General features: G+C 41.5%; 1 protein-coding gene across 1 annotated transcript; it reads right to left on the bottom strand.

Annotated features, from left to right (window-relative positions):
* Positions 1-14302: 14302 nt before the first annotated feature.
* On the bottom strand, positions 14303-15214 carry LOC100728297 (olfactory receptor 2C1-like). The gene has a single exon (XM_003479425.2). The coding sequence runs from the start codon at positions 15212-15214 to the stop codon at positions 14303-14305; it is 912 nt and encodes a 303-aa protein (XP_003479473.2).
* Between the last annotated feature and the right edge of the window lie 4252 nt (positions 15215-19466).

The raw sequence follows: 19466 nt of genomic DNA, 5'->3' as shown, positions 1-19466 counted from the left end.
TGCTTAGCATTTCTCTAACTATTCTACTTATATCTTGCTTTATTTCATTAAATACTTCTCTTTTGAACTCCTCTATGAGGCTCCAGAGATATTGCTTTATGTCTATTGGTGCCATGTCTGATATTGCATGTTTTCTGTCTTCTTTTGCATTTCCCTTTCCTGGATCAGTGTTCTCAGGATTGGGGACTGAGGACCCTTTCTTGTTGCTTCCTCTTCCCATACTTTTTGTTCCTTCCATACAAGCGATTGTAGGAGGCCCAATTTTTTTTCTCTTTGTATGTTACAGTTTATTTGAATTGCACTGGCTAGGTGTTCCTGCCCACTGCCATGTACTAGGGAGACACACACCTGGGCAGCTTCTGCTGGGCCCACCTCTCCAGATCAACTTACCAAAGGCTTTACCGCTAGGGTTCACCTCCTGGTGCTGGGACCTGGTTTGGGTAGCCTACTGGGTCTTAGTCAATGGTGTCACATAAGCCAGGCACTCCCCACCAATCCCGCTTGAGAGGGAATATGCGGCTAATGTCACTGCAGCGTCCTATTCTGGCAAGTCTGCCTGGTCCCAGTATGTCCTTTGCTGGAGCCTCCTACTCTATGAAAGGGTCCCCATTCCACTCACTCACTGTAAGTCGATGTAGGGCTCCCTGCTAGTCCTACTCTCAACTCCATTCACAGATTCCTACTCTCAGAGCTTTTGTGCATTTCTTTCCCTGCCCTCCAGATTTGGATGCAGCAGCTGCAGCAGGAAATTCAAATCGCAGCTCCTAGTGGCGCGGGTTCTATCTTCCCGCACTGAGATCTTATCTGTTCCTGTTATAGCACCAGGATTGGATTTCTAGTTGGTTTCTCTTAGCTTAGTTCATTCCTGGGTCAGCTGGCTGTATCTCCCCTTGCTTAGGACTCCTCATACTGCACCATTCCTGGATTTTAAGCCAGGTATCTCAGAGAGCCTCCGTAGCTGCTGTTATCTATCCACCATGTTCTCCCGGAAGTCACTCTGTGTTCTTTTTGACTTCATTGTTTGTGTTGAGAAGTCTGCTGTAATTCTGATAGGTTTTCCTTTATAGGTGATCTGTCTTTTTTCTCTAACAGCTTTTAATATTCTATTCCTATTTTGGATTTCTGGGATAGTGATTATTATCTGTCTGGGTGTAGTTTTATTTTGGTTATGTCTATTTGGGGTTCTATATGCTCAGTAATCCATATGTCAGTTTCCATTCTTGTGTTTGGCAAATTTTCAGCTATTACTTCTCTATATAGCCTCTTGACATCATTTGTGTTGTCTCCTTTTTCATTTATCCCTATTAATCTTATGTTGTTTTTTCTTTGCATCCCTTGCAGCTTTTGAATTGTTATTTTCTGATTCCTTGTTATTTTTAAAAGATCTTTCCTTTCCTCTTCACTAGCTGCAATCTTGTCTTCAAGGTCTGAAATTCTATCTTCACTTTCCTTGAAGTGGTTTTGACAACTTTCAATGGAATTTTTGATTTCCTGTATATCTCTTTGAATCTGCTTCATGATCTGTTTGTTTCTTTCTTTTTTTGGTCTTTTTTGAGATGGGGTCTCACTATGCAGTTCAGATTTTTCCTTGAGCTCACTTTGTAGCCCAGGCTGGTCTTAAACTTGCAACAATCCTCCCACCTCAGCTTCCCGAGTGATGGGATTACAGGCTTGAGCCACCATGCCTGTTTGTTTCTTATATTGTTCATCCAGGGAATCTACCTTTTTGCCTTGTTCCTCTAATTTTTTAACTGTGTCTTCTTTAGATGTGTTCAGCATCTCTTTTGTTACTTTTTATCATTTCATCTTTTAACTGGAAGATTATTTCTGGTTTGAATTCCTTTAAAGATTCTGGGAGTTGCTTCTTTATTCCAGTTGCTATCATTTCAAGTATTTCAGGTGTACGGCATATATTTTCTTCTATGTGCTAGGCTTTCTTGGGATGGGCTGGAGCTGTGAGATTGCATTTTGGTCTTTTGTCTTGTCATTTTCCTGTATTTCCATGTTTCAAGTGATCTTCCAATGCTTCCCCTGGGCATGTTGGAAATAGTCTCCTATAATCTCAGCTTCTGGGGCTGAATGGAGATTGCTGAGTGTGGCCCAGTCAGGCCTGCAGGACCTCCAGTGCCACCTCCGGTGTTCCAGGAAGCTGGATGGGCTCCTAACCACTGGGCATGATGGTCCAAAGCTCTCCCCAGATTAGTGCAGATGTACTGGAACTCACCTCAGGTGCCCTCAGTTCCCCAGATTGAGGGAAGGTTGCTGTGGGTGTATCATTTCCTTTTCCTATGTGTGGGAAGTTTTCTTTAATTATTTCTGTAAATAGCGTACTTGTATTTCATTTGTGTTTATCTCTGCTTTTACACTCATATTTATTATTCTTAAATTATGCTCCTTCAGTTCATCTTGTAGCCTTTGTATTGTTACTACCTGGTTCCTTTTTATTTTAAAGAGATCTTTCCTTTTGTGATTGTAAGTTGCAAACCTGTCTTCAAGGTTTGATAGTCTATCTTTAGATTCTTTCAAGCAGTTTTGCCAGCTTTCAATGAAGTTTTTAATTTCCCGGTAATCTCTTTGAATCTGTTTCATGTATTCTAAGGCTTTTTTATATTTGTCACTTAAGGTTTTCCTCATTTTCCTATGCTCCTCTATTCTTCCATCTGTGTCATCTTTAGAGCTGCTTAGCTATTTTTTTATTATGTTTCTTATTTTTTCTTTTACCTGAGATAATATTTCTGTTCTTATCTCTTTCATGGCCTCATGAAGTTATTTCTTTACTTCAGTTGCCATTACTTTATAAACTTCAGTTGTGTGACTCCTAATCTCTTCTGTGTTTGTATCTCCTGGACCAGAACTGCTTGGTTTGGAAGCCAGAGACTGCCTTTTGCTTCTTCCTCTTGTCATGTTCCTGCTTTCTTCTGGACAAGTGGGTAGTGGGGTCCCTAGCACTTCCTGTGTTGGCTACAGTTTCTCTGAAGTGAGTCTGTTTGCTTTTCTAGCCCATGCTGGCTGGGGATATCTGATGGTGATGACTGGGTGCACTGCTTTTCCCAGTCTGCTTTGATTCACAGGTGGCTGGTGGAGTGCAAGCAGGTGCAGGGCAAGGCAGGCTGCTGCCTCCCTCTTGAGCTGGTTAACTGCAGGGTGCCCCCACCACACACAGTACACAGAGAGGGCAGAGCTGGTTGGGGATAGCTTTAGGGAAACCTGGGTGATGGCTGTTGGGTTGCACACAGGGATGGGACTCAGTCCAAGCAATTTCCACCAGTCTGCTCTGAGCTAGGAGTGGCTGAATGAAGCTGGCTGCAGTTCTGGCTCCAAAATGGTCAGCTGCTCACTCCTGTGGGAGGACTGAGTTCTCTACATGTACCACCAGCTAGCGCAGATCTCCAGCCCACTGCTCCCCTCTGCCACTGCGTCTCCCTGCAGAGGCCTTCGGGCTTGCCAGTTACCACTGTCACTGTGTCTGTGTGTCCCCAGAGTTCAACAGCTTTTCTGGCACAGTGCGTCCAGCTGCTGGTGAAAGCACCACCAGCTACCCCCTTATTCTGTTTAAGTTTTTCTTTTTAAAAATTCTCCCTATGGGCTTCAGTCCTCACTTTTTGTTCTTCCTGCATTGAGAAGATCCACTTCCCTTCCTTTCTTCTTGTTTTACTCACGATGCTTTATCCCAGCATCTGGACTGTTTCTCTCAGAGGAGCTTTTTGCTCTGCTGCTTACTGTTCCACCATCTTCCCAGACCTGTATCTTTCACCATGCACTAAAGTAGAAATGGGTCAAAGATTTAATTATTAAGATAGAAGCACTCCGTATGCTTGAAGGTGTGGTAGCTAAAACTCTTGAAGGCACTGGTGTAGACAAAGGCTTCATGAACAAAACCCTAATTGTCAGGGAACTGTCACAAATGAGTCATGTTCCTAACAGTATAGAGATCAGCACTTATGTGTGGCCAGGTGTTAGGGATTCCTGAACTATACCATGGACATTACATTTATATCTATAAATCAGACACAGTTCTTCATCTGTCCACAGAAATGTGGTCTCCATATCTTAACTTTTGAAAGTAGGATGGAGATAACATGGGAATCCAGATTAATTTTCTAATTTTGACTTTATTTCCTTTTGATCATGACCACAAATGGGATTGGAATCTTAGAATATTTCTATTATTTCAGTAATCATGAAATTTCTGCAGCGTTTTCCATAGTGATTGCACCAATCTGAATTCTCTTCAACAGTGTCTCCCATCCTTCTCCATTACTGGGTGGAAACCCAATGATTACTGCCTTTCATCTTTTGAGTAACACCCAGTGTAGCAATTGTAAGATGCTGTTCAATTGTTCTTTGAATCCTGAAGATTAATAATGTGGAGCACCTTCCTATACATGGCATTTGAAATGTTTAGTTTGATAAATATTAAGCTTCTTTAATTATTGCTGGATTTTAATAGCCCTGCATATTTTCTGGTTATTAACTAGTTATCAGATACCATGACATGCAAATGTTTTCCCTTATGTGTGAATTACCTCCTCACTGTGGTGTGCACTATTTGCTGATCAGAAGTGATCTTTAGTTTGATGTAATCCCCACTGTCCACTTTTGCTAGCTCCTCAGTCCAAAGTGAAAAAGTGTTTGAAATTCCAATGTTCATGTGAGAAGATCAAATGGAAGCTGAAAGACCATTTTTGGTGGGCACAGTAGAAGATATTTTCCTGCTTCCACTGTGGTCTTTCCTAATGCTCTAGGGAGCAATTGCCAGTTCCTTCCACCTGCCTCTTCCACAATCTCTGTTATTCCACTCAGTAATAAAGTCACATTCTCTCTTCCTATTGCACATATGGCTAGAAAGGTTTCTCTCTGGGAAAAAATCCTGATCAAACACAAGGATTTTCTTAAAGCATCATTTACGGGGGTGAGCACAGGAGGAACAAAGGGATCTTAGGGAGCTGGTGCTGAGGACAGAATCACTGGAGCCTCCAGGGAGGAATGTGCTGAGGCTCAGACCCCCCACCCCACATCCTTCAATGTCTAACAGCAGCAGGGGCCACCCCCTATTTCTCAATCTCCTTCTATTTGTTAATCTCCTTCTATTTCCATCACTGTGATCCTGTGTCCCTAGGTTTCAACAGCTTTTCTGGCGCAGTAGGTCCAGCTCCAGGTGAAAGTGCCATCAGCTACCACCTTCATATACCTGGCATTTGAAATGTTTAATTTGATAAATATTAAGATTTTTAAAATCATTACTGGATTTTAATAACCCTGCATATTTTCTGGGTATTAACTAGTTATCAGATACCATGACATGCAAATGTTTTTCCTTGTGTGCGGATGGCAGCTTCCTGCTGGTCTTGTGGCCTGGCCAGTGCTCTGATATAGGCCACACTCACCCTCCTGCTTCCCCTCTGTGGACACCACACCCTGGACCACTTCTTCTGTGAGGTTCCTGTGCTCATCAAGCTGGCCTGTGGGGACACCAATGCTAATGATCTGGCCCTGGCTCTTGGAGCCATATCATTTGGAATCATGCCCCCGCCTGCTGGTGCTCACCTCCTACACCTTCATTGCCAGGTCTGTACTGAAGCTACGTTCAACTGAAGGCAGGCAAAGGCACTCAATACTTGCACTTCCCACCTCCTTGTGGCCACCTGTACTTTGGACCAGGTATGTCCTTATACCTCCAGCCTTCAACTGAAAGTTCTCAGGCCAAGTTCCTGTCCTTTTTCTACTGTGTTATCACCTCAGTGCTCAACCCCCTCATCCATACCCTGAGAAAAAAGGATGTGAATACAGCATGCAAGTGAATCCTGCAATTCGAGAGTGATATGAAGTCTTTAAAAGACAGATGATCTATGCCTATCTCCTGAGGCATCACATATGCCCATCAATAAGCAGACGCACGGCATCTAATTTTCCAATTGAACTTTTATAAGTTTCAAGGAAGAGTTCTCAGTTCTCTGTGTCAACTGCCTTAATGATGGGGAAAACTCCTTGGACCAGAGTATTTCATTATGTCTCATAGAAAGTCATGTCTTCTACCTTTCTTTTAAGTCTTGTCTCTATACACACAATGTCTAGTATAGTTCTTATATATTTGGCTGGTAGGTACTAAAATTTTTCATTCTTTTCTTCCTTCCTTTCTCCTTTCAACACTTATTTTTTTTTATTTTTTCTTTCCATCCTAATTATTTCCACATATTATTTGTACACAATAACAGTTTTCTTTGTGACACTTCTGTGATGCATGCTATTGGCTTTAGTCTCATCCAGCTTGCTGTTTCCCTTGCTTAGACTCCCTGTACCTTCTCTGGGGAACTTTCTTCCCTGAAAATCTCGCTTCTCCCATCATGTCATATTTTCCCTGCACCTGGATTCTATGTGTGATGAGAAACATTGTAGTTGGCTTTCACTGTCTGTCTTGATTTTCTTAGCATGATCCTCTTCAAGTTCATCAATGACATGAGTGTGCTTTACTTCATCGTTTGACATTTCACTGTGTATATATAACACTTCTTGTTTCTGTTTATCCACTGGTGGACATCTCAGCTCATTCCCTAATTTTGCTACCATGGCAATACCACAATAAACATTGTTATGCATGTATCTGTATTGTGTTCTAATTTTAATTACTTTGGATAGTATAACATAGACTGAGACAGTGAATCTCGTTTTCTCTATTGCTGGTTTTCCATTTTTAAAGAAACTTCCATACTGAGCTCATTGTGTGTGTGCTAGTTAATATGCCCACCAACAATGTAAGGGCTTTAATAAATCAGCCTGAAGTAAGTGTAAATGGTTGAAATTATATCATGCATATTACCAGACAATAGTGCACTGAAGTTACAAATAAGAAAGCACAGAAATTATTCAAATGTAAAGTGGCTAAGCAACATACTTTTAACTAGCCAGTGGATCACAGAAGACATTATGGAAGAAAAAAGACCATTTCTAGAACTAAATGGTAATGCCAGTTCAACATACCAGAAATTACGAGACACAGTGAAGGCAGTCACAGAGGGAAGTTTATAGCTGTGAATGTCCACATCACAAAAGCAGAGTTTGCTGAAATAAATAACCTAAGTATGCAACTCAGGTATCTAGAAAAAAAGAATAATTGAAACCCAAAACTAGGATAAAGAGGGAAATTATAGAGACCAGAGCAAAAATCAATGAAATGGGGCCAAAATTTTTAAAAAAATTAATGAATTAAAGAGTTGTTTATTCAAAAATAAGCAAACAAGACAAAAATTTAGGGAATCTAACCAAGAAAAAATGACCTGAATTGATGCAATTATAAATGAAAAAGGTGGAATCACAAAGGACACTTCCTCCAAAAAAAAAAACACCTCATTGTGAACATCTACTTAGCAAATGTGTACACCTGCAAATGGGAGAATTCAGAGGAAATCGATAGACACCAATGTGCATACAAATTACCAAAACTGATCCAGGGTGAGTTAAAAATCCTGAATGAGAGAAAAGATGGCAGTGGTAAGCAGCAGAGAACACAGCTTCTCTGAGAGTCACTGTCCAGATGCTGGAATACAGCATCCGAGGAAGACAGACAGGGAAGTGAGTCCACTGGAACCAGGAAGAACCTGAAGCACGAATTGAAGCCCACAGAGAGAGTGAAGAGAGAAGCTTAAATGAAGCAGGAGCAGGTACCAGTGGCACCTTTTGCCTGAGATGGTAATTACTGCAGGAAAGGAGTGTGACTCCAGAGCCTGCGGGTGCACACTGACAGTGACAGCTGGAGACCCTGGAGGCCTCTGGAGAGAGATGCTGCACTGGAGAGGAGCAGCAGATGTGGAGGATGTATTGGCTGGTGTGAGTGCAGAGGACTTAGAACTTCTACAGGAAAGAGTGATTGGTGGGGACCGTCTTGGTGATCGGCTGGCTGAGCTCAGAATTCAGAACTGCTGCTGGCTCCATCTAGCAACTCTCAGCTGGACTCAGACTCAGGGTAATTGCTAGGACGATGGTGAGCCCAGTGAGTCTGGTCTGGGCAGGCCTGCTGAGCTTATCCAGCACCCCATCAAAAAGCTACTGCTGGCTTTCTGGATAGGTCTGCATAAACTGGGAGTCTGCTTCCACAGTTGTCTACAGATGAAACCAGAAAGAATCCTGGAAGTGGAATTTTTCTTTCTTCCTTCCTTCTCTTTCTCCTTCATTATTTGATCTTATTTTTATGAGTGTGAAGGTGGATTCTAGCTCCTTTGTAGTTGTGGTTCTGTTCTGCTCTTCCTTTATCTCTTCCATCTCTTTTCCTTCAGTCTTCTGCACCAGTTTCCCAAAGCTGACATGATCCTGCTTGCTTCTAGTTCTTACTCTTCTTCCACTTCTCTATTTTCTCCTTGTTTCACTTTAAATTTTAACCCCTGAGGGCAAAATTGACATATTAAGGACTTGTGTGCTGCATATAAATTTGTGATATTTTAGATTTTGTTGTGTAACCACAAATCTACTTCTTATGGCTAAATTGGTAAATTAAAAGTTAGCTCAGTTTTTAAGTTTCTAGGCTGTGTTTGATGGTTTTGGAACCACTATAGCCAAAACTGACCTAGTTGTTCTAAACAGCTGTTTGTCCTGGTTGTCCATGCCTGAGGCTGACTAACAGCAACGGGAAATACGGTGGCACAGCGCCAAAGACCAGGGACTGGGCCAAGCGCTTGCCCCGTCCCTGGTTCTTCTCATCTCCAGCAAACTTAAGAAGTAAGATCTTCTAAGAAACTCAAAACCAAGAAACCAGCTATGCCTAGAGGATGCTTCAGAGAAGTAGTCATCACCTGAGGGTCCTAAATACTATCACTATAGCAGCCTTCCACAGGCAATTTACAAGCATCATCCCACGAATTAAACTAAAAGAGAAACAAAAGAAAATAAGAAGACACTTACACAAAAGGAAATAATGTCCTGAGTTTTATTCCCAGTACAAAAAAAAAAAAGAAATAAGGAAAGAAGGAAAGAAAGAAAGAAAGAAAGAAAAGAAAAGAAAAGGAAAGAAAAGAAAAGAAAAGAAAAGAATGAAAATGTTAAAAAGAAAAACCAGGATGACAGGTCCCACTTGACCTAGCTATTCTCCTTCTTGGTATCTTTCCAGAAGAACTGCAAACATCCTACAACAGCATGTTTATAGCAGCACAATTTTCAATAGCTAAATCTTGGAAACAACCCAAATGCTTATCAGCAGGGGAATGGATAAAAAAATGTGATATTTTTATATAGTGGAGTACTACTTAGCCATAAATAGAAATAAACTGGAGAATTTTATGTGTAAATGGATACACATTCATATAATACTCTTAAATGAAATAAATTAGACACACATGTGTAAATACTGCATTGTCATCTAGTGTGAGAAACTGAAAGAGTAAATAAGGACCAAAACATATATTAAGAAATAGTGAGAAATTGTTCAAAAAGAAAAAAGAACCAAAGAAATGGGAGAGGGAAAGGAAGGAAGAGAAAAAATGAATAAAATGATACAACAAGGATAAAATGGAAACAAAACTTTGTAAATTAGGAGGTAAAATGGGTTGAAGGAATGTGAGGGGATTGGGAAAAAGGAGGAATCAAGATACATTATGTACAGATAGAAATTCTCTAGGATAAAGATAATAATTATGCATATCTAAATTGTACCAATAAACCACAGAGAATAAAAATTTTTTAAAAACACAAAAGATACTGGTGAGAATTTATGGCATATGGAACACTTATTCACGTGGGTAGGAATGTAAATTCATACATTCACTGTGAAATCAGTAGTGAGGTTCCCTTAGAAACACAAAACAACTAAAAATAGAGTGACCATATGATGTAGGTATAGCATTCTGTGATAACGTTGGTCAATCAAAGTCAATGTACAGTAGACATAGTTTCATACTAATACTAATACTAATACTAATACTAATACTAATAGCACTAGTCATGCAAGCTAGTTGTGGAATCAGCCTAGATGCCCATCAGTGGATGAATGCATAGAGAAAAAGTGATATATATTGTCTTATCTACCTTTCATTGCTACACAGAATACCAAACACCCACAGGTTAGAGGAGGAACGGCTCATTTCAGCTGATCGTTTGCAGAGAATTCAGTCCAAAGCCAGCCAACAGGGTAGCAAAGCATGATGGAGGGTTATGCAGAGGAGAAACATCTCATGGCGTGACAGGCAGAAGCCAGAAAGCAGAAGCAGCAGCAGCAACAGCAGCAGCAGCACCCTGGCTTCTGTCTCTGCCTTTATATTCTACCCATACCACAGGCCTATTGGTTGGTACCACCAATACCCAAGGTGGAGTTTACATTATGCATGCCCAGAACTGTGCTAATTCCAATCAGTGGGCTGATTTAGTGCCACACTCTGATTTCCAGTGTCACAACCCCAGATCCTCTGAGTGCATGAGGCCTTGGAGGGGACATCTTGGTATAAGCCATAACATATATAAACACTGAGGTATTATTTAATTATAAAGGAAAAGTCATGTCATTTGCAGGAAAATTGATGGAATTAGAAATCATAAATCTAAGTAAAGCAAGTCAGACATCAAAAAGAAACACATCACATTTCTTGTCTCGTATGTGATCATGGTAGACAAGGTATGATTCCGGCAGTTACAGGTGCTGAATAGAACAGCTTGGTGTCAAGGAGAAAAATTGGGAAGATGAATGTGACCAATGCATAAATATCACAATGAAGTCCACGTGCTTTATTCTTTGAAAAAATAAAATTTTATAGCAAAATAAAAAGAGGATAAAAGTCAATAAACTATGATTATCTTCAGAGTAGTACTCAGAGATTGAAGAGATTTTCACCAGGAAGAACTATCAGATAATAGCGTGAACCATTCTTTTCATCGTTGTAAAGGAAACTAGTGGTGTGAATAAAATGAATCAGCATGTTAAAATATTTTTGATACAGTGGGGTTTAGGGAACTGCTTTAACTGCTCCCTACTTTCTATTTACCCTCCTTTTATCTTGTTCTCTATTTGCATAAGATGTGGTATTTCATCTTGTGTGTCTGACTTATTTGACTTAACATTATATTCTCGTTTTATCTATTTACCTATGTGTGCCTCAAATTTATCTTTCTGTGTCAGAGTAAAACCCTATCATGTAGAAACACCATGTTTTCCTTATTCATCTATCTGTCTATGGACATACACACTATTTCAAGATCTCACTATTGTAATTGTATTGATATAAACATGGGTATGCGTGTATCCCTGTAATATGATGATTCTAACTTTTTAGAGAAAACACTGAAGAAGGCAATAGTTGGGTAATATGGAAGTTGTGCTTGTAGCTTTTAGAGAAATCTTTACGGTGATTTTCTTAGGGATTGTACTAGTTTACATTCCCATTAAAATGTAGCAGTGTTCCTTTCCCCCTTATTCTCACAGCCTGTTATTATTAGATTTTGATGATAGCCATTGTCTTGGGGGTATCTCAATATAGTGTTGATTTTCCTTTTTGCAGTAATCAATAATGTTGAACAATTTTTTGTATGGATTGACAGATATACGTGTCTTGAAAATTGTGTATTTATTTTGTTTGACTAGTTTTGATTGAGTCTTTTATATGGGGTTGCCTAATTTTTTGAGTTCGTTCTACGTTCTAAGTGTAGCTTTCTGTCAGAGATAATTGGAAATTTTTCCAATTCTGTAGGCTGTCTCTTTGTTTTGTTGGTTGGTTCCTTTGCTGCAGAAGCTTTTTATTTTCATATGATTCCATCTTGCTGATTCTCAGTATTATTTCTATTGCTATTGGAATTCTTTTCAGATAGTCCTTTCTTTTTTCAATTTTTTTTATTTTAAAAAGATTAAGACAAAAGAGGACATAATACAGCAGATCAGAACAGAACAATTTAAGCAACACAGTATTTCACCATAAGACAACTGGAGATAATAGTAGCTACCATAATGTCTCTTTCTTTAAAATACTTGAGCATATCTTCATATAAAATACTATCAAACATGACAAAATAGTATAAAACCATTCGAGAGAATGAAAGTATTACAGGGCATTCAGAACCAAATAACAGAAAACGAACAATGGCTACTATATTATCTCATTGTCCATAAAAATTTTTTATACTAATCATACATAATAAAATCCAATAAGATACAACATGATAGAACAATGGAAACAGAAAAATGAAAGTATGGTAGGATTTCAAAACAAGATGATATTAAATCAGCACTGGCTATTATAATGTCTTGTTTTCTTCAAAATAGTTCTTCATACCATCACAGATAATAAAATCAAACAAACCAGGATAAAACCATTCCAACTAATGAAGGCAAACATTATAAGGCTTCAAAGCAATGTGATGCGGAATCATGATTTCCATAAAGTTTTATATACTGTTTGCGTTTCTTAAACTAGGGAGATGATATGGTATTTGTACATGTGAGCTTGATTTATTTCACATATGAGTATGGTCTCAAGTTGCATCCATTTATTTATAAATATCTCAATGTGATCATTCTTTATAGCTGAGTAGTACTCCATTGTATAAAAATACAACTTTTTTATGTGTTCTTCAGTTGATGGACAGTTAGGTTGTTTCCCAGATCTGGCTATTACAAATTGTGCTGCTATAAACATCGGTGCACATATATCACTGTGGTATGATGTTTTCAGTTCTTCTGGGAATATGCTCAGAAATGGAATAGCTGGGTTAAAAGAGACTTCTAATCCCAGAATCTCCAGACTGACCTCCAAAGTGGTTGCACCAGTCTACACTCCCACCAACAGTGCAGGAGAGTTCCTTTTTCCCTACAGCCTCTCCAGCATTTGTTGTTGGTAGTTTTCTTGATCCTCAGGTAGTCCTTTCATAAACCTCTCTTTCTCTTTTTTTAAACAGTAATAGGTACCATAGTATATCTTGTTATCTTCACGGTAGTTGTCCATTCAATCAGTATAGCAAGATCAAACCAAGAACAGAACATTATAAAACCTATCAAAACAGAATTTCAAATAGAGCAACACAATTAATCAGAACAAGCACAACAGTGAAAAAAAATTTGCCTTCAAAGAGATGGTAGAAGGAATTCCCCTATGTTAGCTGTATTGCATATGGTTATCCTTCCAAGAGATGCTCAGACCTCTGGCTCCCAGTTGCTATAATGGGTGTGGGGGTGGGGCGGGGTGGAGTGGGATGTTTGATTCTCATCCCACACATCGGTAGGCTCATGGGAGAAGCTGACTGGTTCTCTACCAGGCTCTCCCACACCTTGCTTGAGACATGGCTGCTTACCAGGAAAGCAGGAGGGTTGCTTTCTTGCTCAGTGCCCTAAATTCCAACATGGCTGCATCTGGGATAAGCCTCTCTTTCCAAGGATTATACCTAATTTGTCTCTAGTGGATTGTTTCTTTTTAAATATTTAATGTTTGACCCATTTTAATTTTAGTTTAGAACATTAAAACTACTGTTCTGTACAATTAATGAGTCATGATTGAAAGTTTCCTGCCCTAGTATAAATTACTGTACAATTATGGTGGTGGTCTAACAGGGCAGAAGACCAAAGTGGGAATGCTTACCATTTTCTGCTTCTTCTTCAGCCCTAATTGCAACTCCCTTTCCTGTTAGCGTGCAAAGAGAATTCCAATTGGTTCCTTACATGCCATCAATATCTGCCCCATGCACCACTTCAGATCAGAGGTCATATAAACTTCTGCCTCTCTGTGTCCAGTTGAAGGAGACAGCCCAACTGCCGTGGCTTGTGCACTCCTTTCCACATCCTCAATAAAACTTTTCTTTCTATTTTGTACATTTTGCTTCTCTATTGCACCAGAATACTCTAACAATGAGAATTACATTATGATGGAAGCATGGAAAGAGAAGGAAAAGTGGAAGGAAAAAGAATTAAATATCATGTTTCTCACCAGGCCTAAGATGTATGGACCATGCTGCTCATTTGTCTATAGAGAAAAGACACATATGAAGGTTTAAGTAGAGGCGAGTGGTTGTCTGTTAGACTAAAGATGATAGAATTTTTTGGTCCTCAGGATTTCCACCGTCATCTAAGTGTTGACCTTGAGAAGTGGGAGCTCTTTTTATGAACCCGTCGTTAATAATTTTTTTTGTCTTTTTCGTTTTTATCGAACTCATGACTGGGATTGAACTCATGACTGCCTGCTTGCAAGGCAGGTGCTTATGCAGCTGAGCTAAATCCCAGCTCCTATAGTTAATAATTTGGAAAAGCAGGCACAGTAAGCTGGTATTCACCAATGCACGCTGCGATTGCGCAGGAGGCAGACAGCACTCACCTGGCTTTTAAAGGCCTCAGCCCACCCCAGGATTATAGGATCCTCCTCCACGCTGCCTTCACATCCTTGTTTCTCAGGGTGTAGATGAGGGGGTTGAGCAGTGGGGTGACAACACAGTAGAATAAGGACATGAACTTGGCCTTGGAACTTTTGGCTGAAGGTTGGAAGTACAACAACATTGCTGGTCCAAAGTACAGGGTGACCACGAGCAGGTGGGAACTGCAGGTGCTGAGTGCCTTGCGTCTCCCTTCAGCTGAAGGCAGCTTCAGTACAGCTTGAGCAATAAAGATATAGGAGATGACTATCAGCACAAGAGGCACCATTCCAAATGGGATTGACAGCGATGTTAGTGCCAGCTCATTAGCAGTGGTGTCCCCACAGGCCAGTTTGATGAGTGCAGGAATCTCACAGAAGAAGTGGTCCAGGGTGTGGTGACCACAGAGGGGGAGCTGGAGGGTGAGTGTGGCTTGAAGCAGGGAATTGGCCAGGCCACTGGCCCAGCAGGCAGCTGCCATCTGCACACACACCCTGGGGTTCATGATGAGAGAGTACCTGAGGGGCCTGCAGATGGCCACATAACGATCAATGGCCATCATGGCCAGCAGGATGCATTCAGTGCAACTAGTGCAGCTGAAAATACAGACCTGTGCGATGCAGCCCCAGGCAGCAATTGTGTTGTCTGGTCCCCACATGTTGGCCAGCAGCTGGGGCACAATGTTGCAGGTGACACTGAGGTCCAGCAGAGAGAGGTTGTCCAAGAAGAAGTACATGGGCGTCTGGAGTCTGGGTTCCACCAGGGAGATGAAGATGATGGAGCTGTTCCCCAGAAGGGTGAGGAGGTAGGAGATCAGGACCACTGCAGAAAGGGGCATCTCCAGCCATGGAAACTCTGAGAAGCCCAGCAGGACAAAGGTGCTGGGAAAGGTAGCATTTTCCCTTTCCATGGCATCTGTGTCTAAGGCTAGAAAGAAAGGCACAGGCTCTGAGGAGAAATACAACTTTTTCCCTTTTTTGGTTAGTATATGTTTATGATACAGAGAAGCAAAGCCATTGGGCCATGCAGACGGGAAAACATAGCATCACCAAGACCGAGCCAGGGTCCCCTGAGGCCAGGGCTCGTGTCTCCTGCAGTGCTGCCCTAAGGATGGTCCAGTCTGCAGGATGAGAGCTGCAGGGACAGCGCCTCCTGGACATGCGCTGTGAAAGCACAGTCCACAGTCAGCTTCTGCTTTACACGCAGTTGCCCCTTTCAAAGAGGAACTTGGCTCTGGAATTAATGAAGAATCCTGAAAGCTTTCTTTGATCTCACGCGTATAACAAATGGAGTAAAAGGAAATTATTGGGAAAATCATGCATTGCTTTTGCTTTTAAGAAATAAAGCCCATACTGTGAAAGTTCTAAAGGGACCACACCAATTTGTTTTTGGTTTCTGCATGATTTAAAAAGTCTTGCTGAAACAGTATTTAACAATTGGATATTTTTTCTATTTTATAAATTAATTCATGAAAACATGAAACAGAAATTCATAACAAAGTAAGGGAATACTAATTGTCAGTACACAGTGCACCATTATCTTCAAGGAAGTCAGATGAGAAGTCACAGAGAGTAAAGATTCTTTCCTGCAAAGAAATCAGGTAGTGAGAAAAAGCTGTCTTTTCAGGGTGGTGCCCACAGGGTGTGGACTTGGGGTCTGGAGGTGGCTTCCCAGCAGCTCCTTGGGGATCTGGAGTTGTAAGTGACAGTCTTATGTTTGCATGAACACACTTTGGGAGCAGAGAGAAATGTGCTGTAAAATATTTCAGTACAAAAGCACACCAAAACTCCATGGAAGGTCAAGTTTTATAAATACATGTTATGTATTTTCAAACATTATTTTCTTTAATGCAGATCAATCACCTATATATCTATGCATATCTTTATACGTGAAATACCATATTCTGAGTGTGTATGCCCATGGTGGGGAGGTAACTGTAGCTAAGAACAATACGCATTATTCACACCATGGTCTTTTTGTCATCACGCTGAATACCCACTTTCTTAGTATGTTTCATGCCCCATGTGGGCACTGTCAATGTGATCATTCCCTGGCACTTCACAAAACAAATTAACAAGTGCATAAAATAAAATGAACAAAAACTTATATTATTATTTTTAATTTTCTTATTTATGTGGCCCTGTGTGCTCATTCCACACACACATATGTATTGTTGAATGACAAACTTAGAATTGTCAGCATTTCCAGGTCATGTTTGCCTGCCCTGGATGGGGTTTGCCTGTAACAGCTGTCCCACACTTGCACAAGTAGGTGCACAGGTGTTGGGCTACTCATAGCAGGACAGCTCACTTCTTCCCTCTCCTCCCTGGCAAAGGCAATCCTCCCGCTACCGCTCTTGTCCACTGCCTCCAGGATCACCCACACTCAGCCACCTCAGGGATGTGTGACTCCTCGTCCTGAAGTCCTGCCAGCGCCCTGAGTGAAATTTTAAGTTGTCTGAAGGCGTTTGTTGCCTTGCAGAAGGGCAGAGGTCTGTGCTTCTTTCCCACTGATTTTATCTCACAGCCGGGTTACCACTTGCTTCTCACTGGAGGCTCACTGTGTGCTGTGTCCCTGTCCCACACCTGGCCAGAAGTGTACACTTCTCCAGTTCTGCCTGTCTGTCTGTCTGTCTGTCTGTGTCTATCATTATATCATCTACATCTTTTTGTATTTTATCATCTGTCTACATCTACATTCACCTCCACCTCCACATCGGCATCCATCAGTCCTCCCTTGGGTCTGGAAAGCACTCTGATGATTGGGTATGGGGTCAAGGTCCGGCTGAGGAAGAGCATCTTGTGAGAGTGCTCGCTGTGGCTCCCTCCAGCTGTCAGGAGTAGTCCCTACTTGAGGAGAGGTGAGGAAGTCACCTTCAAAACTGGAGGAGACTTGAGGGTTAGCCCACATGGTCCTGAATAGCTGAGCCTCCCCTTGTTTACCTTGATGCAGAAGAAGAGGCAAAGTTGTAGAAAAGGAGGAGCCAGCAATGGACCACTTGGTCCTGAGTCAGAGATGCAGCTTCCTTCAAGGGTCTTGGGCTCAATCCATAGAGAGGTGTGGTGCTGAGTCCAGCCAGGAGCAGGGTTTGTTGAGATGAGACCTCCTGGGATTCCTGGGCTGGATGCTCTGAGATCTGATCTGCTCCAGGTTCCTAATGAGCTCTGGGCTGGGACTGTAGACAGGAGCGGTCCAGAGGGATTTGTGCTTCTTCTCATTAATTGTTTTGGAGTCGTCTTGCCCTGGAGTGCATGGCTGAGTGGTTGAAGGCTGGCCCCTGGTGCAATGAAGTTGTTGTTTATTGGACTGACATGGTCTCTAGATCCATGGTGCTCTGCCCTCCTAGCTCTTTAGCAAAGGTGGTACGGGGTCAGCCTGGTGCTGCCTGCAGGGGAAGTCTCCTCCAGCATTATGGTTTCCTGGTCATGTTTTAACCAGGCCCATCCCTTCTTCTGTCATCAGATGAATTACACAGTATGAGTGATATCAATGGAGAGAAATTTCTTGGCTCATTACATGTGAAGCCATGTACTTCAAACACAGACCTCACTTCAGTAGATAACTGAGAATCTCTATAGCTGCATGGATGCTTGCCGTGTGGTCCATGGCATCTTATAGTGTGTAGTGTTTTGTAATACTCTTTTCCTTTGAATGTATTTTTGTCACCTTGAAAACCCTCACATTGTTCTGGAGTCTACCACTGCTGTCATCTCTACTCCGAGTGAGCTGGAGGTGACACTGCCTGGCTTGGTTTAGCACAGTCATTGACTACGGTTAGGTTTCCGCAGAGAGGAGTGGAGATTAGCTGGTCAGGCCAAGCCCAGGGTCACTCATCTCGAGGTGTCCGCAGCTGAGTCTCAGCCCTGGTTGACATCTCCAGCTTTCTTCTGTGCCCATGCTTTGGTTGAACAGTAACACAATGCCAGCCACTGAGGAGGCTGCGGTTCCCCACTGCCTGCCCATCCTGGTGATACTAATGTGCATCTTTTGATCATGGATTGCCTCAGTGTGAAGTTGGTAAGGCTTTGGAGCTGACAGAGTGTGACTAATAATCTGTGAAGAGATGTGACAAAATTTCTTTGTGCACTTCACTCACTAGTCTCAGTGTCCTCTGATGATTCATTACTAAAATTATCTATTAGTTTGTTTACTGTATCATTTTCTATTCCTTCTTTTCTTCTATGTTTATCACTTTGCATCCTACTGTAAGATAGACCATTCAGTTCCCTATTCATTTTTATTTTTATTACTATGTAGCCACCTTGTTTACTTTATTCAATGTGTTATAATCTATTACTCTACTTTGATACACAAACTTTCCAGTGTTTAACAGCAGAATACATCCATCCTGATTTCTCTCTCCTGATAAAGGATCATTATTGTCCCCTCATCCCTCTGTGTTCCAACCTCAGATCTGCAGCCCCTTTTCCCATAATAACTTCTTTTTGTTGGATATGGGGTTTGGGAATCAAATTACAAATATAAGATATTTGTTCTGGGGCTCCTAGGTTATTTGTTACTCCTCTTAGGTGTGCTCAGTAAAGAGCTAGGACACACACACACACACACACACACACACACACACACACACGCACACACGCACACGACCTGTCTGTATCAGACTGTGTTTATTTTAAAACCCTGAGTATATTCTGACCCTCCCTGTAATAATCCAGAGCCTTAGTAGGTACTCTAGTCTCCCTTTACATTAGATTCCCTTTCCTATAATGAAAATTTAGGCTCCAGTAACATCTGTGCTCTTTTCCATTTGCTCGGTCTCGCAGAGTGAGGCTAATCCCTGCAACGGGAGTTTCCTCAATACTTCTGGCCAGGCTGGCTGTGGCCCAACACACGTGCCTCATGGCCCATTCTGGAAACTGTCCTGGCAGCCCCCAATCCCCAAACAGGTTAGGACCCCAGAGAAGCAGCTGCTGATTTCTTGGGAGACCAATAAGCTGACTTCTTATATGGAACATCAAAACTGCCATCCACAGGGGAAGCCATTGATGAACTGGACCATGTTAAAAAGTAAATATTGACCCCTCTCCCCCAACAATACTACAAGCATGAGAGAGGAAGCTCAATGTTAGAAAAAAGTGCCCTGAGAACACAAATTGATAAAGAGCTGTGAAACACAATATGTGAAACACTCCTGCAAATTG

Source organism: Cavia porcellus, unplaced genomic scaffold, assembly GCF_034190915.1.
Source record: "Cavia porcellus strain 051 isolate PalLab524CR breed Dunkin Hartley unplaced genomic scaffold, mCavPor4.1 scaffold_2, whole genome shotgun sequence".
Lineage (NCBI taxonomy): Eukaryota > Metazoa > Chordata > Mammalia > Rodentia > Caviidae > Cavia > Cavia porcellus.
The sequence above is the reverse complement of the archived record's forward strand: the minus strand, read 5'-3'. Positions and strand labels throughout refer to the sequence as shown.